This window comes from Peromyscus californicus, unplaced genomic scaffold (genome assembly GCF_007827085.1).
Source record: "Peromyscus californicus insignis strain IS unplaced genomic scaffold, ASM782708v3 Scaffold_13__1_contigs__length_99412109, whole genome shotgun sequence".
In the NCBI taxonomy this organism is placed as follows: domain Eukaryota; kingdom Metazoa; phylum Chordata; class Mammalia; order Rodentia; family Cricetidae; genus Peromyscus; species Peromyscus californicus.
Genome location: NW_026294424.1, coordinates 86,608,315 through 86,635,702, shown reverse-complemented (window position 1 = coordinate 86,635,702; position 27,388 = coordinate 86,608,315). Strand labels below are relative to the sequence as shown.

At 41.0% G+C, this 27,388-nt stretch overlaps 1 protein-coding gene across 4 annotated transcripts in view; it reads right to left on the bottom strand.

Annotated features, from left to right (window-relative positions):
- Nucleotides 1-1,514: 1,514 nt before the first annotated feature.
- The window catches only part of Mrpl1 (mitochondrial ribosomal protein L1), a 115,271-nt gene continuing 89,397 nt past the window's right edge, over nt 1,515-27,388 (bottom strand). For all 4 annotated transcript variants that reach the window (XM_052735409.1, XM_052735410.1, XM_052735411.1 and 1 more), the window contains 3 exons: nt 26,091-26,197; nt 3,051-3,132; nt 1,515-1,795 (listed from right to left, as the gene is read on the bottom strand). In XM_052735409.1, coding sequence (XP_052591369.1) covers nt 1,689-1,795; nt 3,051-3,132; nt 26,091-26,197 — 296 coding nt within the window. In that variant the 3' untranslated portion in view covers nt 1,515-1,688. The remainder of the gene's footprint in view (nt 1,796-3,050; nt 3,133-26,090; nt 26,198-27,388) is intronic.

The following is a 27,388-nucleotide window of genomic DNA, read 5'->3' as shown; positions in this document are numbered from 1 at the left end:
CATACACATAAAATAAAATAAAGGTTAATTTAAAAATGTATCTAAAATCTTGATTTATACTACAGATTTTGCAATCATAAATTGGCTAGTGAAAACAGCAGTGACTTTCCACCTGGCACTTTGATCACTTGTATAATTTTAGAACAAACAGATGTTGGTCTGAAAATCAGAATTTCTTTTTCTTACAATCAGGGTTGGTAGCATGGTACCCCCTAGTGTCCCCAAAGTCGCACTACCTGATGAGAAATGCTAAGTTCTGAGGTCAAGCTCCTACTGCCGGGTGAAGACCAATTCCTGTGCTTTGCAAGCCTTCCAAGTAATTCGTACGTAAGCAAAGTCTGGGATTCACCAGTATTCACTGTAAAACTAAACGCTTACTTTTTAAAAACCAGTGGGTGGGGGGCCTTGAAACCATTTTAATGCCCAGCAGTTGAGGGAATGGTGCAATAAAGAGATGAAATGTGACTCATTTCCCATGAGATTTGAATAAAAGACATGATTCCTTTCAAACAGCACATATGCAGGACTAGAGGGAAGGCTCGGCGGCTAAGAGCACTGGCAGAGAGGACCTGGGTTCAGTTCCTAGTAGACATGGGGTAGCTCATAACCATCTGCAACTCCAGTTCTGGGAAATCAGAGCCCAACTCTGACCAGTGCCTGAGAATCAAGAAACTTCAGTACTTTGATTCAATACTTTAAAAATCTGAAACTGTAGCAGTAAGTTTGGTCTATCTTAGAACACATGAAAAGGCAGTGACTTAGCTGGGTGGTTGAAACAGTGGCTAAGAAAGCCCACAGGCTGGGCATGTGGCACACCCCTAGAGTCCGGGCACTTGGATCCTGAGTCAGAAAGATCTCCAGTTCAGCACACTGCTCTTGTTGACTGCGTGTTGATCTCACACAAGTTAACTCCTTTTCCATGGAAACTGGGCATCCCATTTCCCTAACTATGCCTATGACGGGGAAATGGGAGGGTAGAACACGTCCAGTAAAGACAGTCACTGTTAGTATTTTGTCCTGTTCCTGCTGTGTTTGGTAAATGGTGCCTAAACTTTAATTTTCCAATGGGGAAAAAAGCTTTATGAGGTGAGGTAGTTTTTCCTGGTTATTTGAGCTCCTCAGGCTGCTAAAATACTGGGGACTTGGAAGGTGGGGCAGTGGATTCCTGGAGCTCACTGGCCAGTCAGTCTAGACAAACTGGGGAGCCCCACATTTAGTGTCTAAGAGTCAAAGTGCAGAGCAACTGAGGAAGACACCCCGCTTGGACTTCTGGACTCCACACCCACACGCCTCCACCCGCCATGCACACAAAGGCAAACAGTTTGTGATGAGGCCTGCTGGGAATGAGGATGCTGTTATTACTGCTCCCGAAGGAAAGTTATAAAACTAGAAATTGCTTCTAGACCCAGATTCTACCAAAATACAGAACATTGATGCTAAGGAAGAATATGTGACAGGATCCAACACCAGAAAAATATAAACAACAATAAAAATTAAACAAAGGAAATGTGAAAGCATTTTTAAAAACTGACATTTATTTTTGAAACTGTAAAAAAAAAAAGGTGTTAAAATTTACTTCTAAATATACTGATCAAGAAAACACAAGGAACCAAACTAGAAATGACACAGTTTTATAGATTTCTCTGTTGTTTTTAATCCTGTCCCCCAATAATTTCACAACACAACTCTCAGGCAGCTTCTTTGGTTTCAGCTTCTTTGGGCAACAGCGTGTCGGTCTTGAGCAGCAAACCCTCACTGGTTGAACTACGAAGGAAGGCACGCACCACAAACGGACCTGGAACAAAGAAAGGTAAGAACCCGCTGTGGCTTTCTCACTGCGGCCCCATGGAGCCCACGCACACATGCTTAGGAAAGCCTGTGGGACTCCAACTCTCCCCTAGAAAGCTCTCACTGCACCCGAGTCGTCCTGGGAAGGACACACTCACTGGTAATTCATTCCTTTCCTCCAGAAGATGTTCACCTCGTATCTACGTACTGCACCATCAACAGCGAAGGGAGCAGGGTGAAGTTTACATCTGCTGGAAACACTCTAAATACTTATCTGAAGCAGTCAGCACAGATTACCATCTGTGTTTGGTACTCTGAGTACCAAACAGTTGAAAAAATTCTCAACAAATTAAAAGACTTTTTCTAAGAACAAAGTTAAGAGGCTTCATCTAAAATGGCAAAAAGAGAAAAATAATTTTTAGAGACTGTATTGTCCATTATTCTCTAGCTAGCTCAGAAGATCAAAGTTCCCTATGGAATATAAGAATCTGTATACACATGGTGTCTTTGGCCATGTTTTGGTGAAAGAATTAGTAAATGGGATATTTAATTAATCACCAATGTGCTTAATTCTCAAGGACGGCAGAAGTATTGCAAACGTGTTTTAATTGACTTGGTTACAGAAGTAAACCCGTAAACTCCCTGCATGGGAGCTGCACGGGGACTGTCACTGGAGCACGACGAGCTGTCTTCAGGCACCCACAGTGTGGGCTGTGTTTGGAGGGACACAGGCCATGCCAAAGGGCCCAGGAGTAACTTGTGTTCTGCTGTTACAGTGTCCGAGTTAGTGACTCTCCCTACGATGTGAGAGTCACCCGTTTACACGAGGACTCTTCTGACATGACAAAAATCCCTACTTACTGTTAGAAAACAAAGATTCAGAAGGCCAACTGGTTTCAAACTATTTCATAAATGACTTTCTTTCCTATGTAACACCACTGTAATTTTAAAGCAATTCGTTTTCTTTAAACCTTAATACATTTAACAGTAGAAATAACAGGCAAATTTACAAAGGTCTGGGGGTATATTCTTTATTATTGATAAAGAAGTCCCTCTCTAAAACCTTATGTTCATAAATAAGGTAATTAAGAATCCTTTGGAAAAATACATTTTATTTTATTTATTTAATCCCTGGAAGTACTATGGCTATAGCACTTGTATGTTAACTCTTGGACTAGTTTATATTTCTACTATATTAATAGTTACATTACAGTAAAGTACCACTGGGGTTTAAGGAAGTCCACCCTCACCCAGCTGCTCACCCAGATTTAGTGGTCTGTGCCTGCAGACTTCATTTATAACTGCTTGAAGATTAGCAGTTAACTGGTCACTTGGCATATCCAACTGAAAGAAACAGATAGATAGATGTAACATTTATATAACATCGGGAAAATAAGGAGACATGACAGTTTGGGGACTGCGTCAGGATGTACTCTAGATGGTGTCTTTATGGATTTATCTAATGCAATGAATGACCTACTGTAAAGACAAACAGCAAGAGTCCTGCAACTCTTCAAATGTCAAGAGTGACTTTACAGAATATATCCTAGTGGGCTATTTTTAAGTTTTCTCATTTGAGGTTGGGCAATTTCCAAGTAAGTTCTCCAAAGTACACCCCAAATATACATACCATTCACTCATCCTTAGGGATATTTTTTATTTATGTGGGTGTGCGGGGCTGGGTGGGTGGCTGCATCTGTGCACATGTGAGGGTAGAAGTCAGGGGTGGGTGCTGGGTGTCTTCCTCTATTGCACTTCACCTTAGGTTTTGAGACAGGTGTCTGAAGAACCTGAAGCTCATTGGTTGCCTAGGCTGGTTGGACACTGAGCTTCAGGGCCCTCCTGTCTCTGTCTCCCCAGGGCCAGAGTCGTAGACATGTCACACATGCTTGAGAAGTCTATGTTATATTTCATATCAGCCAAATATACCCACGAACATGTCTGAAAAACCTTTGCTCAAGGTCATGAAAACTTGCTCAAGAAAAAATACTCGTGCAGGCACACATACACATAACACACACACACACACACACACACACACACACACACACACACACACCCCTGCTTCCAGGGTCTTCAGGGATTTCTGAGAAAGGTGGAGAGAGAAGAAAGACTCCTGAAGAAACAGGACCCCTGGGCCAGTGTGAGAACCACTTGTACTGGCTTGAGTTCGTCTATTTTGGAGGACTATGGATTACAGTGGCAAAAAAAAAAAAAATCTCTACTTTTTGCAGAGAACAAAAATTAAAAAGCAAAACACATATAAATGAACTTTAAATAATGCACACTCCTTCTGAAGTGGCCAGTTTCTGTATTCTAAGTGTGATGTGAGCAAACTAGAGACAGACTGTTTATTCAAAGATGTGACATTTACACTACTGTATAGGAATCACTCTCAGAGAGGGCTTGTCTATTTATAGTTTTTGAGGTGAATCACTAGAAAATAGAAGCTTTGACACCCCATTTTGCTAGCTCAATTTCCAGTCTATTTTAATTTGAGTCTATAAAGCAAAGTCTCAGAGCTAAAAATTACCACTGACAAAGAACTAAATGTTTCACTGTCACAAGACACACATTGCCAATAAACAGTATGTACCTTTATAAGAACAAAAACCATACGCAGTTTTCCAGAATGACACTTTCACAAAAAAAAATCTTTTAAGTCAATAAAGAGCCTACAGTGTCATACCTGATAAAATGATCTATGTGCACCATTGAGTTTAAAGTAATTTTATCTCTATGAAACCTTAGAGGTCAGCTTATTTTTTAATGATTAGAGATTGAATGAGTAGCTACAGGATAAGTATATTCGGAGCCTTAAGTCCTATAAAGACGGAAATGGTAACATGTCCATCTGAAAAGCTCCCTGATGTACCCTGATGCTCCTCTGATGAACAGATATTGAGTAGCGTTTCTGTTGTGTAGAGTTATCATTTCATGACATAACCATTGTATTATAATGAGGTGGATGAAAATTCTACATTCTACAGGAAAGGTTAGAAAGACATAAGTAATCCTTAAAGTACTTTAACATCCCACTTGAAGGTATCATAACCAGTTACTTATTGTCTGATTATTTCATAGAATGTTATATCCATTTCTCCTCCCTTCCTCTCTCTCCATATAGATTATAAATCTGGGCTAGTGAGATGGCTCAGCAGGTAGACACTTATTTGCCAAATCTGATGACCTAAGTTCAACTTCAAGACCCACATGGTGGAAGAAGAGAACTGACTCCTACAGATTGTGTGCTATGGCATGTTTGTGTCTGTGTGAACACACACACACACACACACACACACACACACACACACACACACACACAGTATAAATTAATGTAATAAAATTTATAGATATTATGCACCTTAAAAAAAGGAAATATTAAGTTTGATTACATTTTGACTTAAAAGTAGCTCAGCAGTTAAAGCACCAGCTACTCTTCCAGAGAACCCAGTTTCAATTCCCAGCACACATATGGTGGCTTATATCCATCTATAACTACAGTTATACTCCATATTCCAGGGGATATGATGCCCTCTTCTGGCCTGCATGAGCCCTGCATGCATGTTATACACAGACATGCAGGCAAAAAACAGAAACAACAACCAAAGACCCCATAAATAGAGTAGAAATAAATATTTTTTAAGTGGTCAGCTTCTGTGACTGTAATGTTCTGATAGGGTTCTGATAACGTTCTACAGTCTCCAGATGACTGATCACCTGTAACTGGGAACTGCAGAGGACTGATGCCTTGGATAAGTAGTTATCAACCATCTGACCCCCACACTCCCTTCTAATGCAAGATTCTAAAATTAAATCAAGTGTGGCTTAACAGAGCGCTTTTACTTTCCATGAGCCATAGCAGTGTAAACTGGGGAAGGGAAGGCTAACTGCACGTCTCTACAGAACATTAAGAAAGCCGTAAGAACAATAATCAACTACATAGCTCCATTTAAAGGGAACTTACTTCGGGTTAAGCTCTCAAGCTTCTCCATAGACAGACTCATTTCTCCTAAGAACTCTGAAGCAGCTATTATTAATATTACTACTCACTTACAATTAAAAACTGAGACCCAGAAAACAAATCATCTATCCAAGAGCACATGTAAGTCAGGTGCGGAGGCACACTACACAGTGCCAGCACTGGGGAGACTGAGGCAACAGGCTCAGTAACTTGAAGCCAGCTTGCTCCATATAGCAAATTCTACATCATCCTGGGCTACACAGTGTGATCATGTTCCCAAAACAAAGTAAAACCAAACACCAAAAGCACACACATGTGAGAAGCGGCCCCAGAGTCACACGTCTAAGCCTTATGGAGTGCAGGTGAGTATTGAGGAAACCCCCCTTCACTCCATCACTTGTGATCCTGACAGTTATACTGTGCCAGCGGTCTGAGAAGCAGATGAGTTTGTTGTCAGCCAAGAGGAGGAAAGATCCCGGGAACTATGTGAGGCACCCAAAGGAAAAGAACGTGCATTTAAGAGGGAAATTATTCATATTTGTCTCACCAATCCTTTACTGTTCTCCAACTGTTTAGCTATTATCACCACACAATTTAGAAAATGTCCAAAACCTCGACTCCCTGTCATGCAGCATGCTGGGAAGAAGGAGCAGGAAGACGACCGGGATACAGTGTACTTACTAAGTGCCTCTCTAACTAGATGAACAGGACCACAAGGATGAATGAATAAGGACCACAAGCACCAGAGGAAGATGTGACTGATGACACCTGACAGCAAAGCTGAGTCTTAAAGGATGAAGAGTTCTGAAGAACAAAAGGATGCTCTAGGCAGATAACAAAGGTGACTGGAGAGGAAAAGGTGTAATGCTGATGTCACGCCCCCTGAGTACAGGTGTGCAGACGGAGAGGACTATCACTCGAAGGAATTCACTAACACTTAGAGCTGTGGGACCAGTGCCATTCCAAGTCCTCATTTTTCAACAAGATGTAACCTGGATTTCCATGTGTATTTTCTGCCTTGAAAATGCCAACTTCAACAAAACTGAACCAGATTACTACGTAGGCAACAAAGTAAATCCAGGGGCCAAACTTTTAAAACTGGTCTTCAGGTTATACCAGGAAATAGAGAGTTTGATATTAATAGAGTGGTTTGAGATTGGTTACAAATAGATCTGCAGACTTCAGGATTTATCTTACAACAGTAAGAAGTGACTTAATGTTACTAAGCAGATGAATCACATATCTGCTTTAGAAAGAATTCTGGAAGAAGTACATAAAAACAGGACTTGGCACACTTTCTCTGTAAATGGTGAGATAGTAAATGTGTAAGGCTTTGCAAGTCGTGTGGACTGTTAAAACCGCTCAAGGCTGCTGGGGCAGAACAGAAGTTAAAACAATACAGAACTGAGTGCAGCTGTGTTCCAACAAAACCTTCTTTACAAGGACAGGTGGGGAGCTGGGTTTTGCCCAGAGTCAGGTTTGCTGGACTGTGGCACCAAAAACAGCTGAGAGACATTTAAGAAGTGACCGAGCAAAAGCAACCATTACTTCCTTCCAGAGCAAGAAAGGGTTTTGTTCATGCCGTTTTACTTAAAAGAACACGACGCTTTTTATCCAACAGACTTTTAGCTTATGATTATTATGTGTCTACTATGCAGATGAGGCACAATGTTTTGTTTGGCTAAGAATTGCATTGCAATTTAAAAATAACAGTAGGAAAAATTCCTAGCAACAATTTCAACAGCTGTTGTAAATTTTATGCATGCATTTGAAACAAGTTCTTTATGGTTGGTGACAGGGCCCAAATCTGGAAACAAAAATAGAAAATGTAGTCTTATATCCTACATAAAAGAAAGATACCAATAGTTAAGGCCACCTACTGTCTTCTCTATCAATTCAAAGTAGAAACAGAAGCCAAGAGAGATGGTAGACTCCAGACACCTCACGTGGGGAGACCAGGGACCCCTGTAAGAAGAGGCTGCTGGCACACCCTGTGCTATGTGGAGTTCCAACCATTAAGAGATGGCCAGCAGGCACCAACAATCCAGTGACTGTAAACACTCCCAGGTAAGCATAAGCGTCCAGCTTTCCCCTTCACATTCTGTGCCAGAACTATCTATACCAGAATCCAGAAGAATTAGGCCCCAAAATGGTGCTGGAAGCAAAGATAGCTTTGGCCCATGCACTCCTGGGTCTAGAGCAAGAGAAGGCTGGGAACCAAGTAACCCTCTCTACTTTAGACCACTAACGTCACAAACACTCGGGCAAAGGAAGTCTCTGGCTATGAGACTGGGATTAGAAACTGGATTAACTGCCCTTTCAACCATGAACAGCCATTGGACCCATGGTATCTGCCTAACATGCTTGTGCCCAACAGAGGGGAGGTGTACTGAGCACAGCTGGAAGCAGTAACTGGGAAAATAGTTCATGTGTTAACCTCAATAAATGTGGACTTCTTGTCAGTAAACAACCATGCAGTTATACAGACACAATATATTCTGGGTGTATGAGAAATGCAAATTTATGTTCTTAGAAGCAATTTCATAGCAATGAGACATTAGCAGCAATCTAAATGCCCAACAAAAGGAATAAGGCTGAATAAATTATGATACATCTACACAGGAGACTATAAAAGAGCTATCAAAATTCTTTGCAAGAATTTTTATGGCACAGGAGAGGGCTTAAGACACAGTGTTAAGGGTACCAAACTCAGCCTGCACCAAGAACACAGAAACTAAGACAGCACCTGCATGGAGTGGGGCGGTGGTGGAAGTGCTCAGGGGTCATCAGCGATGGCAGGGGTTTGAGACCTCTCTCCAGTCTGAGCGAGGCCAGTCAGGATTTTCCAAACACCTTTTTAGGTACCGGCTTTTGCTCAGTGTTTAAAATGATAAACCCCAGGACTACCGAGGTGGCTCAGCAGTTAAAAGCATTATCTTTCAGAGCACCCACACGGTAGCTCCCATCCTCTTCTGGCCTCCATACATGTCATGGATGGATGCACTGTGCTACACACATGTAGGAACAATACTCATACACATAAAATAAAAAATATATAAATATTTTTTTAAATTCCAAGATCAGGGCTGAGGGTTCAGGTCAGTGGTAGAGTACTTGCCTAGCATGTGTGAGGCTCAAGATTCAATCCCCAGCTCCTCAAAAAGTAAAAAATAAACCGGGCAGCAGTGGCGCACGCCTTTAATCCCAGCACTCGGGAGGCAGAGGCAGGCGGATCTCTGTGAGTTCGAGGCCAGCCTGGTCTACAAAGCAAGTTCCAGGACAGGCACCAAAACTACACAGAGAAACTCTGTCTCGAAAAAAAATAAATAATAAAAAATAAAAGGTAATAAAATCAGCCCCTTTAAGATCCTGCATAAATTATAAGGGATACTCTATTTATTCATAAAGAAACAAAGTAAAGTAAAAATTATCCTCAATGTTGGTACTAATGGATAAACTCAAATCCCTACCCACCAAACATCAAAACTTGTAACAAGCTATGCTGCCACAGGTTCCCATACTTTCAAATTATCTGTATTTTTGAAGTGAGAGGGAGCAGAGCTGGTCTTCTGAGGAGTACAGCTTTGTGAATTTTAACTCATGCCTGCATTTTAGTAACAACCATACTAATACAGAATATAGAAGTCAAAGTGGAGAAAACCCTTCTTGTAATCCTTAAGAATACACACCACACCCCCCTAACTCCTGACAGCCACTACACTGTCAATACAGGCCTGCATTTTCAAAACTGCTGCACAAATACACAGGAGCTCCCCACGTCTCCTCCCAGGCCCTGGCAAAGCCCGTCCTACTGCCTCTGAATCGTTCTCTTCTGGAAGTTCACAAAAGTGGGATGAGACAATGTTTGTCCTTCATCTACCTTATCTTACCTAATGTGGCTTCAAGATTCAAACACAAGCATATGCCAGACCCCCCTTCGTTAAGATACTCGGATGCTCTGTTCTCTACACATGTCACATTTTGTCCATCTGCTCTCCAATGATGGACCCTGGAGTCCTTTGCACCTTTAGGCTACTGTATCAGCATAGCCATACTTATAGTTTGAGTATTTCTTTCTGTTCTTCTTACCACATATCTAGAGACAGAACTGCATCATATGGTAATTCTACTTAGCACTCAAGGAACTGACATACCATTTGATGAAAACTGAAGCATTTCGTGTTCCCACTAGCAATGTTTAAGAGCTCCAGTCTCTCCATTTTCACTAACACTTATTTTACACACACACACACACACACACACACACACACACACACAAAATAGCTATCCTAAAAGGTGTGGACTGGTGTCTCCCTGTGATTTTAACCTGTACTTTCCTGATGGCTTGCTGCCTAGTATATATATCTTCACTGTTTTGGGCCATTTATGTGTCTCCTTGGGAGAGAGATGTATCTGAAGCTTGGTTCACTTTAAAACTGAGTCACTTGTATTTTTTATTATTTAGTGACAAAACTCTCTCTATCTTAGAGACACTGCACACATGGAGGTCGCACTAAGCCGACAGTGTCAAGTTGGAGTCTTTATGAAATCCATTTGCCTTTCTTCCTCTGTCGTCTTCATTTTTGATGTCTGTAAGCAACTTTCTGAGATTTATCTGAACATTTATTCCTATCAACAGTTTATAACTTTTTTTTTTTTTTTTTTTTTTTTTTTTTGGTTTTTCGAGACAGGGTTTCTCTGTATAGCTTTGCGCCTGTCCTGGAACTCACTTGGTAGCCCAGGCTGGCCTCGAACTCACAGAGATCCGCCGGCCTCTGCCTCCCGAGTGCTGGGATTAAAGGCGTGCGCCACCACCGCCCGGCCTGTTTATAACTTTTTATTGCTGCGTAGGGTCACACTGTATGAAAGTACCAGAGATGGTTTTAGTCCATCCAAACAGGACATGAGTTTACATTTATAGGCTGAGCATCCCTAGTCACAAAACCTAAAACATGGCAGAGGTCTTGACTACCACCCAAGGCCATGAATGCAATCAGAAGCACCACCTAAGCCAGGCATGGTGGCACATTCCTGGAGTCCCAATACTCCAAAGCCAATCTCAGATGAAAAGGTGTTTTGAGGCCACTTTGGAATGCACACAAAAGACCCTGCCTCAAAAACAGTAAAATAAAGTAAAAATAAATTCTGAAATGCTCCCAAATCTTTTTCCGTTTGAGATAGATAGACACTCACGAGCTGGTATGGACTCATCATGTGGCCTAGGCCAGTCTTAAGCTCTCAGAGATTCTTTGATCTGCCTTCCGAGTGCTGGGATTACAGATCGTACACCATCACACCCAGCTAAAAGAATCTGAAATGGAGCACCAAAATGATGCTTTAAATTTTGCATTTTGGAATGTTCTAGACTTTTCAGGTTACGGAAACTCACCTAGTCAAATCTCCAAATATCCAAAACTTGTTAAAACAAAACAAGCAACGAAGGCACAGAAACACTGCTGGCTGTTAAGTATTTCTGGTGAGGACACTTGGCCGGCACGGAAAGATGCATGTTCAGCTATCTGCGAATTTGAGTTTCAGTTTCTCGTTAAACGTTTACTTCTGTGGGGTTAACCCTGGGCAGAGGGGCTGGGCTGCACTACTAGTGCATGGTTAGCTCTGTAAACCGCACTACGCTGTTTTCCAGCGTGGGGCCTCTCTGCTACGAGCCTAGACTCAGAAGTTCTAGCCTCTCCAAAGCAGGTGCTGAGTTAATTTTCTGCAGGATGCTTCTTCCTTTCCTTCTGGGGCTCCAAGGACAGGAAGTTTCCATCTTTTGTCACTGTCCCATGAGCTCTCCTTTTACTTATTTATTGTTCTGTGTGTGTGTGTGTGTGTGTGTGTGTGTGTGTGTGTGTGTGTGTGTGTGTGTGGTGGGGGGGGGTCTGCTTTCCAAATTGACTAATTTCTGTGACCTATCTTCAAATTCTCTGACTCTGTCATCTGCAGTCTCCATGTTTATCCAGAAGGTCACATACAGCCTGTGGATGCACTCATGTCCCTTGCCTGTCACTGTCAGGCTCTGCTGAGACCTGTCCTGATACCAACAGAAGGAGACACATAAGACGCACTGTCAGCTTGGTACTTTTCCTTCAGGGCTCCTCCAAACTGCTACTGTGTCCTCTTCATAGCCCTCAGCCAGGCGCACCATACATTGTCCAGGTTTTCTCATAGCTGCCTTCGGTGGGAAAGGCAGAGTATAGACTACAACTGTACCATCTCTTGTGGAGTGAGACCCTCCCAGGTTTCTGTGTATGCATCTAGTACTGTAGGGTTGGCGAACATTTTCAGTAAAGCACTGGATCATATTTCAGTATTCAGGCCTTCAGTTTTAAAGGTCATATATGAGTATTAGTTTTGAATTTGTTAAAAGATCACGTTTTAAATTTATTTTATTTTACAAATTATGAGTCAATAGTGTGTTTGTGTGGCTATGTGCATGTGAGTATGGGTGCCCCTGGAGACCAGAGGCATCAGATCCCTGGGAGCGGGAGTTACTGGCAGTTGTGAGTACCTGAAGTAGGCGCTGGGATCTTGGGTGAATATAGTTTCTCCTCTGTCTTAGCACCGCACCCTTGGAGATCTCAGATCTACTACTGACACATTCCACCTCCTATGGACATGCTCTACCTCCTATATTTTACATTCTCCAGTACATTTTCCTCTATTTATAATCCCCTCATTTATGACACATACACTGTACTACACAAAAAAATCATACAAGGAAAAGTTAACTGGCTAGATAGAATGAGGGGAAAGAAGAGGATGTGGCCATGAGCCACGAGCCAATGGCTTGCTCCCTGTCACTGAGTCTTCTGACAGTATCTGACAAACAGTAGTCTTCGTCATTCGCTATGTTAATCCATGGACCTAGTTGCTGTAAAGTAAATCTTGTCTAACTGCCCTCCGACATACTCACTTCCGCTGTTCTAACCCGTCCACTGTCCTGAGAACTCTCATTCAACACAACATCTAACTACATTCATGCCCCTCCCTTGCATTTGTTTACTTTGTTACATTACACTTTAGCTTTTATCAAATGCCAGGCTGAGAACATTCTTGCTTCAAGACAGCCTACTATTATTATATAAACAAGTAGAGTGATACCCATGAATGGACCATGTCTACAACTTCAAACATGTCTTCAACGTTAAAAAGAACACAAAAAATAGCACATCAAAGGTACTACCTCTATACTACACAGTTCAAAGCTCCACATATATCTGAAACCCAGACAAGACATACTAGTTAAACCAGGGTTTGACACGCTCTGTGTAAACAGATTTCAGTTGTGGGCCCCCTTTCTTCTTTCACAGAAAGCAAGCTTAGGTTTGATTGCCCATAACATTATTGTTTATAACGCTTCAAAATTAGGTATTTATGTGACTGTAAAGGGTTAATAAAGTTGTTTTGCTTCAGTGTTATGATAATTTAATGTCAGAACTAAACTATTATATAAATAAATGCATTAAAGCATACTATTCATAATTTCAACCATTTCTAGTTGTTTTTGTAATTTATTCTCAAGTATTCTGCATTTTATGTTCTAATCATACATCAGTAAGTTAAATAAATGTAACTTTTAACATGTAAACACAATGGCATTCATATTTTGGAATAGGTACTTTCTTTTTGTTTTTTGAGGCCAACTCTCATTCTGTAGCCCTGGCTGTGCAGAAGCTTGTGATTCTCCTCCATTAGCCCCCCAAGTGCTCGGACTACAGGCGTACACCAGCATGCCCAGCTCAGGCAATTTCTTATTAATACTGTTTTCTATTACAGACTTGATTTCATGTGCATGTGTGTGCATGTGCAGGGGCATGTGTGCATAGGGGCCCATGTGTGGAGGCCAGAGGTCAGTGTTGGGTGTTTCTTTTAATCATGTTTCACTTTATTTTTGCAACAGTCTCTTACTGAACCTGGAGCTCAACAATTTGGCAAGAGTAGGTAGCCAGAGCCTGAGGGATACTCCATTCTCCAGCTCCCCAGTGCTAGGATTATAGGCACTATAATCGTACCATTATGTCAGGCTTTTCCATGGGTACTGGGGATCTGAACCCAGGTCATCATGCTTATGCAGCAAACATTTACCAACTGAGTCATCTCCCAGACCCCTGACTTAGCTTGATTCCACAGTACACCAAGGAATCTGTCTAGTGACCTAAGAACACAATGGGAAAGTACAACTGGCTACAGGAGCAAACACACACGGTATTATTGTAATCAAAGCTGGTTAAACAGCACGTTACCAAGAAGGCAAGATAACTATGAAGTAATACAAACTTTATATTAGTTCAGATGCATTTCCCCCACAAATTTAATTCTTTTTGGTCTTCCTGGCATGCTGTTAGACAATCAAAACACAGGGAACAGTGTAGAAAAAAAGTAGAGAGATAATAAGAAAACAAAAATTCAAAAGGTTATTAAAAATGGGAAAAAGTGGTTGACAGGAAGAAAGCTAAATCTGAAAATAAGTATAATGTATAAATTATAACAATTATTTTTAATGTCAAATAATTCTCAGAGTATCAGAGATGAGCAACTATCTCTTTTCTGGAGATGAAAACAGAGTAAAGTTACCACAAATGTTCAAATTACAAAGGCAGCCAATGTAAAACAAGTTGGATGCCTTACTATATACTATTAACCTCAAGCCAAACTTCTTTTGGTCTCCTCTGAGCCAGAGGATGAGGCCTTACTATCCATCCTGGGAGCCAAGACAAGGGGTAGAGGGATAAGGAAGAGGGACCTCTCAGCATTCCATATATACGGGATATGCACATAAGGGCCATGGTCAGGGTTCATACATTCCATATATATGGGATATGCACATGAGGGCTATGGTCAGGGTTCATACATTCCATATATATATGGGATATGCACATGAGGGCTATGGTCAGAGTTCATACATTCCATATATATGGGATATGCACATGAGAATTACAATCAGGGTTCATACATTCCATCAAGACAAGAGATTTTTACCTATTTTATTGATGGATTTACCTCTACCATGTATACACCTGATATACAGTAGTCATGAAATATTCAGCAAATTGATGAATGAGTCATGAATCTCTGAGTCATGACTAACACAACCACGTAGTCAAGAGGAATGTACAAATGTATATTCAGATGCTCCGCATGCCATCGAAAGTTCACTGTTATCCCCAAAATGTTTACTAAGGTCAAAAGCCATTGGACAAAAGGCTTTCCTACTAAGAATCAAGGTCTTTACTATGAGGAACTATTTGGGGGACACATTACTATGAAAATCCACAATTCTGTGCACTCATGTGTCAAAATAGTTCTTTGCTTGTGTTTTTAACATTTTCTCAGAATGTCTGGGCATATCATCCTTTATGGGTACTGTATGTTAACTTGTTCTAACACCCAGAAGAAATACTTGGTTTCTATAACATCCTAGGCCTTTTCCTCCTCAGAGCCTTCAAGCTGCTGATCCCTCTCCCAAGATGACCTTTTCCTCCATAACTTCATAATCTGATCTTTTAAATCAGCTTCATACAAATGTCACTTCTTAGGGATGCCTTCCCTAACCAAACCCACCTAAATAACACACACCACCACCACCACACCACACCACCCCTGCTGCTACTTAAGCACATACATAGTTATATGTTATCTATATTCTCAACACTGGAAGGAAGCACCTTTGGGTTTGTTCACAGTACTATACCCCACAGTCAGGAAGTTGTTAATGCTAAAGGATGTCCAGGACAAGTTTATGGACTTTGTGATGGAGGGAACAGGAAGGAAGGAGCAAACGCTGAAGGCAAAGTATCAAAAGTGCCATCAGCCCATGAAGGGACCACTAACAGGATCGTTTTACTCAGACTAATATTGCTGTGTTACTAACCAGATCACTAAGTCATGGGATGAATGGAAGGAAAACAGGCCTAATAATGGGAGGGAGCAACGTGTTTCACATAGAATATAATGTGCGCTACGAACAGAGGCCAGACTTCCTGTGTTTGCACAGCACTTCTTGCTCAAAGCAAACCCCAGTTAAAGATATTCTCTCCGCTCAGCATTCTCCCTTTGGGAAGGAAAGAAACTAACTAGTGCTAAGGTTTTATAAAGCAATGGATTCCAAGAAATGCATGATGTTTCATTTACTTCATTATCTGAAATGCTGTGAATAGGGGTTAATTTCTAAGAACTCAGGGAACCCCTGGTACTCTGAGATAAATGAAATATACCAATATTTCTGGTCTTAAATGTTAGAAAACAGTACAGTGAAAATTCTTATTAAAAATTTCATTTGTGGAAATTCACATCTGTAAAGAATTAAGAGGATGATTGTAATAAAAACAATATGGCACTAGCATAAAAACAGACCAATAGTACAAAATCAAAGACCAAAACATGAGTATACATAACTTCTGCCGTTTAATATTTCACAAAGATGAAAAAAATACACTGGAAGAAAAGAAACCATCTCCAGCAAACGGTGCTGGGTAAACTGGATGCCTATATGCAGCAAAATTAAATTAGACCTTTATCTACCACCTTGCACAAAAACTAACTCCACATGGATCAAAGACCTAAACCTGAAGCCTGAGACACTGAAACTGCTAGAAGAAAGCACAGCCAGTGCCCTCCATGATACAGGTGTAAGAAACCTCCTGAACACGACTCCATTTGCCCAAGAATTAAGGCCTAACAAGTCACAAGCTGGACTTCATGAAAGTAAAAAGCTTCTGCACAGCTCAAGAAACAGTCAACCAGGTGAAGAAGCAGTCCATAGAATGGGAGGGAATTTTTGCCAGCTATATATCTGACAGAAGATTAATAGTCAGAATATATAAGGAACTCAAAAAACAAAGAGTCAAAAATCAGATGACAGATTCAAAAATATGGGCCTGGGATCTTAACAGAGTCCTCAAAAGAAAAAAAAAATGGCTAAGAAATAGCTCAAAAATGTTCACCATCCTTAGAAATTAGGAAAATGTAAATCAAAACAACTTTGAGATTTCACCTTACCCCTGCCAGAATGGCAAATATCAACAGACAACCAACAAATAAATGCTGGAGGGGATGTGGGGAAAGGGAACTCTCATTCACTGTTGGTGAAACTGCAAACTGGTGGTAACTCTGGAGTCAGTGTAGAAAACCCTCAAAGAGCTAAAAATAGATCTACCATGTAACCCAGCTACAACAGTCCTTGGCACTCGCTCCAAGGACTCAACATCCTACTTTACAGACACTTGCTCAGCTATGTTCACTGTTTCTCTGTTCATAACAGCTAGGAAATGGAAACAACCTAAACGTGCTTCAACTGACAACTGATTAATGGAAATGAGGAACATGTACACTATGAAGACTACTCAGTTGTAAAAAGTTAAATCACGAACTTTGCATTTGGGATGGAACTAAAAAAGATAATATTGAGTGAGGTAACCCAGACCCAGAAAAACAAACATCACGTGTTCTCATCTGATGTTCCTACCTCCAAATCTTGAGAGGTGAGTATATAACCTCGAGTAACTGAAAAACCAAAAAGTAAAGAGGGACCATGGTGGTGGGGCTGAGGAGAGCACCAAGGACGGGAAACAGCACGCACAGTGGTGTGGCTGGGGAAATGTGGAAACCCAGGGCTCTGATTAGGGACAATGGAGGGAGATACACAGAGAGGATAGTTACCAGTAAAGGTGTCTGAAAAACATAATAACCAAACACCTGCATACGAAAGTGTTAGGTACAAACAATAGGAAGAAGAACTAGCTTCACCTACCTAAGCTGCACTCTACACTACAGCACTAGACCTGGCTCTTGGGTGGTATGTCCCTGCAGACCATCCTCAGGTCCTAACAAGGGGCATGGAGATGGCTGAGCTGGTGACACAGTCTCATTCCAGCCAACAGAAACATAAAATAAATCCCTTCTCCTCACACCCCTGCCCCTAATAAATCAAAACATTGTAAGTGGAAGTCAGAAACTTTTTCTGCAATAAAACAAAAAAGTATTTGAGGTTTAGCAGGCCACATCCAACCTCTGCCTGTGTCTAACCGTCTAAACTATAAAGAGCATCATCAACGCTCAGAGTGTATAAAAACAAGCCTCCACCATGACGAGAGTGGGCCTACTGGTCAGTCTTTACTGCTACTGCTTCCATCCAAATGAGGAGGCCCCAGCTATGTGGTATGTGATGCTGTTGTGTCCTTACTCTGCACTCATTTGGAATCATAGTCTCATTAAATACTGGCTGGGAAAAAAGAAAGAAACCACACCTTCAATATCCCCAATTGTATTATAAAATTAACACCATGCATGAAAACTTCATTTTATCAATTTGAAATTTTTAAAAAGTTTTAATGTTATCTCTGATAATTATAATAAATTTTTACTAAATTTACTAAATTCAAATACAACAGTAAATAGTTTAATAATTTAAAAACCATTTTGTTGTTATCCTTTTCATCTTTAATGACTTCATTAAGGCATAATTTTGCATATCAAATCATTTGTGATTTTCTAATGTAAAATCTAACGATTTCTAGTGAGTTTACCAAGATCAGGGTTAAACACCACCATCCCAGTATGACCCTTCATTCACGTGACTGCAGACACCTGTTTCCTCCCGATCTCATCCCAGGTAATCACCGATCTTGTTTGTTCGAACTTTGCTTTTCTCTGGGTATTTTAGACAAACGGTATTATGCATGTGGTTTCTGAATCTGGCTTCTTTCTCGAAACATGATGTTTCCCAGTTCACCCATATTGTATTATATGTAGCTTGTAACCTTTTTGTTGTTAACTACAATTTCATTGAATATGTTACATATTCTTTTTTAAAAGGTTCATTACATTTTGGGGCTTGTCTTAATCAGGGTTTCTATTGCTGTGATGAAACACCATGACCAAAAGCAAGTTGGGAAGGAAGGGGTTTATTTGAATTACACTTCCAGATCATAGTCCATCACTGGAGGAAGTCAGGGCAGGAACCTGGAGGCAGGAGCTGATGCAGAAGCCATGGAGGGGTGCTGCTTACTGGCTTGCTTTCCTTGGCTTGCTCAGCCTGCTTCTTATAGAACCCAGGACCACCAGCCCAAGGATAGCACCACCCACAATGGATGGGCCCTCCCCCATCAATCACTAATTAAGAAAATGTCCTACAGCCGGATCTTAGGGAGGCATTTTCTGAATTGAGGTTCCCTCCTTTCAGATAACTCTAGCTGTGTCAAGGTGACATAAAACTATCCAGCACAGGACTGGAGAGATGGACTTGAGTTTGGTTCCCACATAATGGGTCCTAATTGCCTATAACTCCACTGGAGATCTTCTGACCCTACAGGTGCTTCCATGCACGTGGTGCACATACATACGCTCAGGCACATGCATAGACACATACAACAATGTTCTTAAAGATTTATTTTTATGTGTATGTATGGATGTGGATGGATGTGCAGATGCCCAAGAAGGCCAGGAAGGGGCAATCCAGGGAGGTAGAGGCAGTTGTGAGTCATCCTATATGGATGCTGAGAATCAAACTTAAATCCTCGGCAAGAACAGCACGTCTCTTTAACCACTGAGCCGTTCTCTTTAAGAATATGACACACATTCTTAAAGTATACAACTTAGTTTTGACGTATGTTTACATTCATGGAGCCACCACTAGTCAAGATAATTAATTGCTTCCAAAATTCATTATGTAGCTTTGTAATTCCCACTTCCTGCCCCTCCTCACCCATTTCTGTCCCCAAGATAACCACTAGTCATTTTTTCTACCAAATAAGTTAGCTAACATTTGCTAGAATTGTATATAAATAGAATCATACAATATGTACTCCCCTTTCCTGCTTCTTTCACTCAGCATACATTAGCATATATGGAGTTTATTTATTACTTTTGTTTATATGTCTCCTGTCATGGATATTTAGAATGTTTCCAATCTAGAGATATTGTAAACACATCTGTTTCAAAATCTCTGTTTAAACGTATGTTTCCATTCTCCCGAATACATGGCTAAAGTGGAACAGCAGAATGGAGTGGTAGGACGAAGTTCAGCGTCTTCACAAATCGCCAAATTGCTTGCCAATGAGGCTGCATCATTTAAAAAACGGAATTTCCCCACAAACAGTGTGTAAGTGGTCCAGTCCACTATGTCGTCACCAACACGTGGTGTGGGTATAGGGGAGTAGTTTTATCCATCCAGGAGATATGCAGTGCTTGCTCCTTGTGTTTTAATTCACATTGCCTCTGTGACTAAAGATGATGACCATCATGCCACGTTCGTCATCTGCCCTATCTAAGTGTTCAAATATTGTTGTTCGAATCTTAGATGGTCTTTTAATAAAAAACCCACAGCCAGATATCAGGGTGAAAGCTGAAAGATCAGAGAAGCAGAACAGCCAGCCACTAGTTCTTAGCTGTACGAAATCTTCAGCCTAAAGAAAGTGAGTTCCTGTTTCCTCACACCATATATGCCTTTCTCTGCCCAGACATCACTTCCTGGGATTAAAGGCATGTGCCACCACTGCCTGGCTCTGTTTCCATTGTGGCCTTGAACTCATGAAGATCTGTCTGAGTGATAGGATTAAGGGTGTGTGCCACCACTGCCTGACCTTTTATGTCTAATCTAGTGGCTGGCTCTGTCCTTTGATCCTCAGGCAAGTTTATTAGGGTACACAATATATCACCACAAAATATTCTTCCAATGTAAAGATACTGGGAGTTTACTGAGTTTAGGAGGGCTTTTATGTATTCAGGATTTACAACACATGACTTCAAATATTTTTTACAATCCATAATCAAAAAATATAGAAGTATGTGAACAGCTGATTTTCAATCAATTTAAAACATTTGGGAAAAATACTTTTTCCAAGAAAAGTCACCAAAAACAGTTGGATATTTGTCTGCAATAAATTAACATCAATCCTCATTTCAAAGCACATACAATATCTATGAAATGATGGGTTTCAGTTCATTAATATACGGAACTAGACTAACTATTGAATGTTAAACCAACCTTGAATTCCTAAAATAGCTGTGTGGTCGCTCCCACAGTTTAAACAGGGTTAGTCCCTCCAAAACTCATGCAGAAATCTGATTGCCCCCGTAGCAGTGCTGGGCAGTGGGTCCTGGGAAGGTAGGTTAAGAGAGGTAATTGTCTTACAGGGTGGATTCATGCGCCAGACAACGTGTCGCTATAAGGCAAGGCACCTTCTCCTGTCTTGCCTCCAGCCCAGCCTGCATAGCCTTCCATTCTTCTGCTATGACAGGATGTAGCATGGAGTCCTCCCCACACACCAACACCGTACTCTTGGACTTGCCACCTCCAGAACCATACACTGACAACAATCTCTACTCTTTTTTATATCACCTGGTTTTAGGCATTCTGCTACAGCAATAGAAAATGGACTTAGGCAGTCAAAGTATTTGTGAAATGTGGGTTATGTCTATATTCATAAATGATATTACATTATAGTATTCTTTGTCTAGTTTTGATTTCCAGGTACTTCTCCCTGTTTTAGGTAGGAAGGTAAATCATGTCTCTGGTATTCCAACTTAGCCAGAAGTATTCTGCTACCTAGCTACTGTTATTATCACATTTACTACTTCCTAGCCAAGTAGAACTTAACCATAACTATCACTTTGCATATAGAGAAACAGGAAATAGGGAAAAAACAGAGGCCCAGAATACAACAAAATACAGGTGCTACTGTTATATCAAAAGCACGAAATTAGATTTGAAACACAACAATATGTGTCTAAAATCCACTCCACCAATCTTCCACTATATCAAAGCATTTCAGTAGTATTGAGGAGATTTTCTTTAAACACATAAACATCTATTTTTTTTAAGCATGACAAAAAGCTTCCAAAAGAATCTCACAGTCTAATTCAGAGCCCATATTTTAATCACTATGTTATCTCAAGAAAGAAAAGAATGAGACAATATGGTTTCTTACACTTTAGAACCTATTGAACTATTAACTACAGAATATATATCTGAAAATATATCCTAAGAAGAAAGCAGATTTAATCCAGCTAGGAAGAGGTTTTTAAGGCTATTCTATGATCCTCAAAGACAAACAATAACACAGTGGTGATAGATGCTACCATTTTAAAATTGTACATGAATAGACATTATTATACTATACAGACAAGGACATCGAAACACAACGTTGAGAAACTTGCCTAAGTCTGCCCTACACCCTTACACAGCATGACAAGTATCAGAGTCTCTGGAGCTTTGCCTCTGGGCTCTTGTTTGTGTTTGGATTACAACACTGTCAACCTTAAGAAACAGGAAGCACTGCCAAGGGCCCTTGGGAACCATGAAATTTCAACATCAGAGTCTAGCAGAGCTCAGGCCACGTAATGAGAGCTGAGCCTTGAAGATAATGTGACAAGCGGGACTTACCAATGGCTGCACAGATCTGCTCTGCTTCCTTTCTAAGGCAAGTGTTCCCACTGTAAACCAGGAGAGTGCTTTGTCTAGATAATCTACAGTGGCCATGGTTCACTTAGCTTGGACTACCAACTATTGGCTAGGATGTGACATTCCTCCTTAGAGTAAACAAGAGGAGAGAAAGAAAAGCTAACAGCTATTCAAATTATGTTAACCCTGTGAGCAGAGTACAGAGCCTACATGCTTGAAGACAGTGCTAACATTCAAATATACCTACTCATTTCCCTCATTTTAGCTATGAGACCTTGAAAAGGTTTTCAATCTTGTGGCCTTCTATACTTTCATCTATAAAATGGAGGTGATGGTTTTACCTCTTCTGTGCTTGAGTTCCATCTGATACAGAGACAACACAATCCCTGAACCTGAGGCTCAGGAATCATTGCAGAAGATGGGATGAAAGATTATAAGAACCAGAGGACCAGGAAGTTTGCTGTGAGACTGTGTCTCCTAGAGATGTCAGAGAAGCTACACCTGTGAAGTCTCACCACCATGGCGGCCTAAACATGACCTGAAAAAGGAGGACATCAATAGACATGCTAGCGTGGAACGGGAAAAGCTCAGGAGACCTCAATACTATACAAAGAATCCAGGCAATTAATGCTAAGGGTGGGAGAAACAGTCTTCCCTGGAGGAGAGCACACCAACTGATTATAACCAAATAGTCAGCCCTGAAAACATACACATATGAGTAACATCAGATGGACTGAGCAGGTTGTACTTGTATATTTAGGAATATACATGCACTCGTGCACTTGTATGCACTAGTGCATGCACATGCATGTGTGCGCGCGCGCGCGCGCGCGCGCGCGCACACACACACACACACACACACAGAGGCTATGAATTTGGAAGCGAGTAGGGAGTTGGAAGGTAGTATATGTGAGGGCTTCAGGGAGGAAAGGGAAGGGGAAAATTATGAAATTATATTATAATCTCAAAAAATTGAAAAATAACTAGAATAAAACTCAACAAGAGGCCGGGCAGCGGTGGCGCACGCCTTTAATCCCAGCACTCGGGAGACAGACCCAGGTGGATCTCTGTGAGTTCGAGGCCATCCTGGTCTACAGAGCGAGATCTAGGGCAGGCACCAAAACTACACAGAGAAACCCGTCACGGAAAAAAAAAAAAAAAAAAAAAAAAAAAAAAAAAAAAAACACAAACAACAAAAAAAATTCAACAAGAAGATTTAACGAGCAAAAGCATTTAGAATAGCACCAGACACTTGGAAGGGATCAAATTTTGTTATCAACAAGTTACTACTATTCCTTTAGAGACTTTTCAGTACAAAGAACAGTTGCAAATAACCTAATAATAACACTAATGTTCCAAATGCTTATTTATTTAAAAACACAGCTCTATAACTCTAACACACCCATATTAATGCCCTAAAATGGTATTGGAAACTGACATCCAGCATGTTCCATAAGTGTGTAAACAATGTAAAATACCAGACACAAAATTAATTGAAATAAAGCAAATTAATCCATTATATGGTATATATATAAATATATATTATATGCTAAATATCTATATGCTCAGCAAATATAAGGATATATTAGATCCAAGCCTTACAACTCTGAAAAAACTTAAATATTAAATGACGAAAAAAAACTTGTATGTATCACCGTGCACAAAACTTAAGTCCATGTGGATCAAGGACCTCAACATAAATCCAGCTACTCTGAACCTGCTAGAAGAGAAAGTAGGAAGCAGTCTCGAACACATTGGCATAGGAGACCACTTCCTAAATAGAACACCAGTAGCACAGACTCTGAGAGAAACAATCAATCAATGGGACCTCTTGAAACTGAGAAGCTTTTGTAGAGCAAAGGATACGGTCAACAAGGCAAAGCGACAGCCTACAGAATGGGAAAAGATCTTCACCAACCCCACATCTGACAGAGGACTGATATCCAGAATATATAAGGAACTCAAGAAATTAGACATCAAAATGCCCAACAGTCCAATTAAGAAATGGGCTATAGAACTAAACAGAGAATTCTCAACAGAGGAAACTCAAATGGCCGAAAGACATTTAAGGAATTGCTCAACATCCCTAATCATCAGGGAAATGCAAATCAAAACAACTCTGAGATACCACCTTACGCCTGTCAGAATGGCTAAGATCAAAAACACTGAAGACCCCTGTCTCGAAAAAAACCAAAAAAAAAAAAAAAAAACACTGAAGACACCTTATGCTGGAGAGGATGTGGAGCTAGGGGAACTCTCCTCCACTGCTGGTGGGAATGCAAGCTTGTACAACCACTTTGGAAATCAATATGGCGCTTTCTTAGAAAATTGGGAATCCATCTCCCCCAAGGTCCAGCTATACCACTCTTGGGCATATACCCAAGGAATGCTCAACCACACCATAAGAGCACTTGTTCAGCTATGTTCATATCAGCATTGTTTGTAATAGCCAGAACATGGAAACAACCTAGATGCCCTTCAACTGAAGAATGGATAAACAAAATGTGGTACATATACACAATGGAATACTACTCAGCAGAGAAAAACAATGACATCATGAGGTTTGTAGACAAATGGATGGATCTAGAAAAAATCATCCTGAGTGAGGTAACCTCAGAAAGACAAACATGGTATGTACTCACTCATAGCAGGATACTAGATGTGGAACAAGGATGACTTGTCTGCTACTCACATCACCAGGGAGGCTACCTGGAAAACAGGACCCCAAGAAAGACACAGGGATCGCCCAATGACAGAGAAATGGAATGAGATCTACATGAACAGCCTGGACATGAGTCGGGGTAGTGAAAGGCGAGGGTTGAGGGAAAGAGAGCTTGGGGGAGCGGGAGATCCCAGCTAGACCAACAACAGAGAGGGAGAACAAGGAATAGGAGACCATGGTAAATGAAGACCACATGAGAATAGGAAGAAGTAAAGTGCTAGAGAGGCCCACAGAAATCCACAAAGATACCCACACAACAGACTGCTGGCAATGGTCAAGAGACAGCCCGAACTGACCTACTCTGGTGATGGGATGGCCAAACACCCTAATTGTTGTGCTAGAAACCTCATCCAACTACTGAGGGATCTGGATGCAGAGATCCATGACTAGGCCCTGGGTGGATCTCTGGGAGTCCAATTAGCGAGAATGAGAAAGGTTTATATGAGCAAGAATTGTTGAGACCAAGGTTGGATAAAGCACAGGGACAAATAGCCAAATGAATGGAAACACATGAACTATGAACCAATGGCTGAGGGGTCCCCACTGGATCAGGCCCTCTGAATGGGTGAGACAGTTGATTGGCTTGATCTGTTTGGGAGGCATCCAGGCAGTGGGACCGGGTCCTGTGCTCATTGCTTGAGTTGGCTGTTTGAAACCTGGGGCCTATGCAGGATTGCTTGGCTCGGCCTGGACTGAGTCTACCAGGTTGATCTCAGTCTGTGGGGAAGGCTTTGCCCTGGAGGAGATGGGAATGAGGCAGGGGACTGGGGGGGGGGAAGGTGAGGGGGACGGGAGGGGGGAGAACAAGGGAATCCGTGGCTGATATGTAGAACTGAATTGTACTGCAAAATAAAAAAAAAAAAAAAACTAAAATTTAAAAAAAAAAACAAAAAACTTGTATGTTAGAACAGACAAATTAGGCAAAAAACAAGTAAATGCCAGTGAGCAGCACATAACACAGGAAGAAATTCTCTTTAAGTTTTTACATTTTGTGTGTGTATTTGTGTGTATAAACAAACACACGTGAGCACACATACATCTGTGCTACAGCAGGCTCTGGAGGAAGAAACTCTCAAGTACCATTAAAGTTGGTAAGCTCAACTTACAGAATACGGTTCTTTACAATGTCTTTGATGACAGTTCAAAGGCAAGTTCAAATGTCAGGTATGCTACTTATGTGGCATCTGAGCAAAAGAGATTCAACTATAACTTACTGTTGCTATTTTGGTGCTGAGAAAATTTGGCCTTTCTTCATCTACCATAATTTCATGTCCAGTTTTAAATAATTCAAGCATTTTGGGGATGTCACGGCCAATGGAATCTGGTTAGAAAAATCAGAAAAATCCAAAATGATTACAGCATCTAAACAATTATCAAAATTAATGACTGAAATAAACACGAGTCCCATGTGAAAAAACAGCAACTAAGCTGTGGCAGACAGACACCAGGGTGTTGCTATGGTCCCCTTTTCTTGGGTGATCTCCCACTGGATGTGGATGAGGCCTGCAACCTGCTTTCTAACCAAGAAACAGAATGATGTGCACAAAATCGCATCATATAACACTACAATGCCTCTTCTGAAGAAAATTCTCTTTCTTATTGGCTTTGAAGAAGCTACAATGCGATGTGCTAACATATGGAGAGGATGCAGAGCAAGGAACTCCAAAATCAGCAAGAACAATGACACTGTCAGTCCAGCAGCAGCCTGCAAACAGACTTCTGCCATCAACCATGGAGTCTGGAGGTCAATTCTCAGTCCAACTGGGGGAGAACCAACTCCCCAGAGCTGACCCTGACCTCTGCACATGCACGTGAGCCTGCCCTCTATCATGTGCACATACACACAAACACAGTTTTAAAAAGTTTTAGTATGAAATGTTAAAGTATACCTAATTTTTAAAAACTTCTTGAAAATGAGGTAATTTTCACACAATATATTCTAATCAAGGTTTCCTCTCTGTCATCTCTTCCCAGATCCTTCCCACCTCCCCACTCTTCAAACTCCTCCCACCAAGAAAACAAACAGGCAAATAAAAACAGACGAACAAGGATAAAAACAAAATGAACAAACTAACAGACAAAAAAAGAAACTAAGAAAGAACAGAAGAAACACACACACACACACACACACACACACACACTCAAAATAGGAAACCATCAGACAATCAAAAAACCAGTAAGCTTTAAAAAAAAAAAAAGCAGTACAAAGGGAAGACAAAATACCTTTGCATTCATTTTACTGCTGGGCATGGGGCCTGCCCTGAAGTGTGTTTGTACACCCAGTGAGACTCCCTTGGACAAACTACTTCTCCCTCTGTGAGAGGCTGTTAATTGGGGATGGCTTCTTGGCTGGAACTAGAAAGGGATGTGCTTTCCACTATCTCCTCATCTTTGTTCCTGTGTTCCTCTTACACAGCCGTTCTTTGTTTTCAACAAACAAAAATCACGTCTTTTACTCCATATTTAGATTTAAGCTATACGCCTTTTAAACATGCTCTGGAGATTACAATGA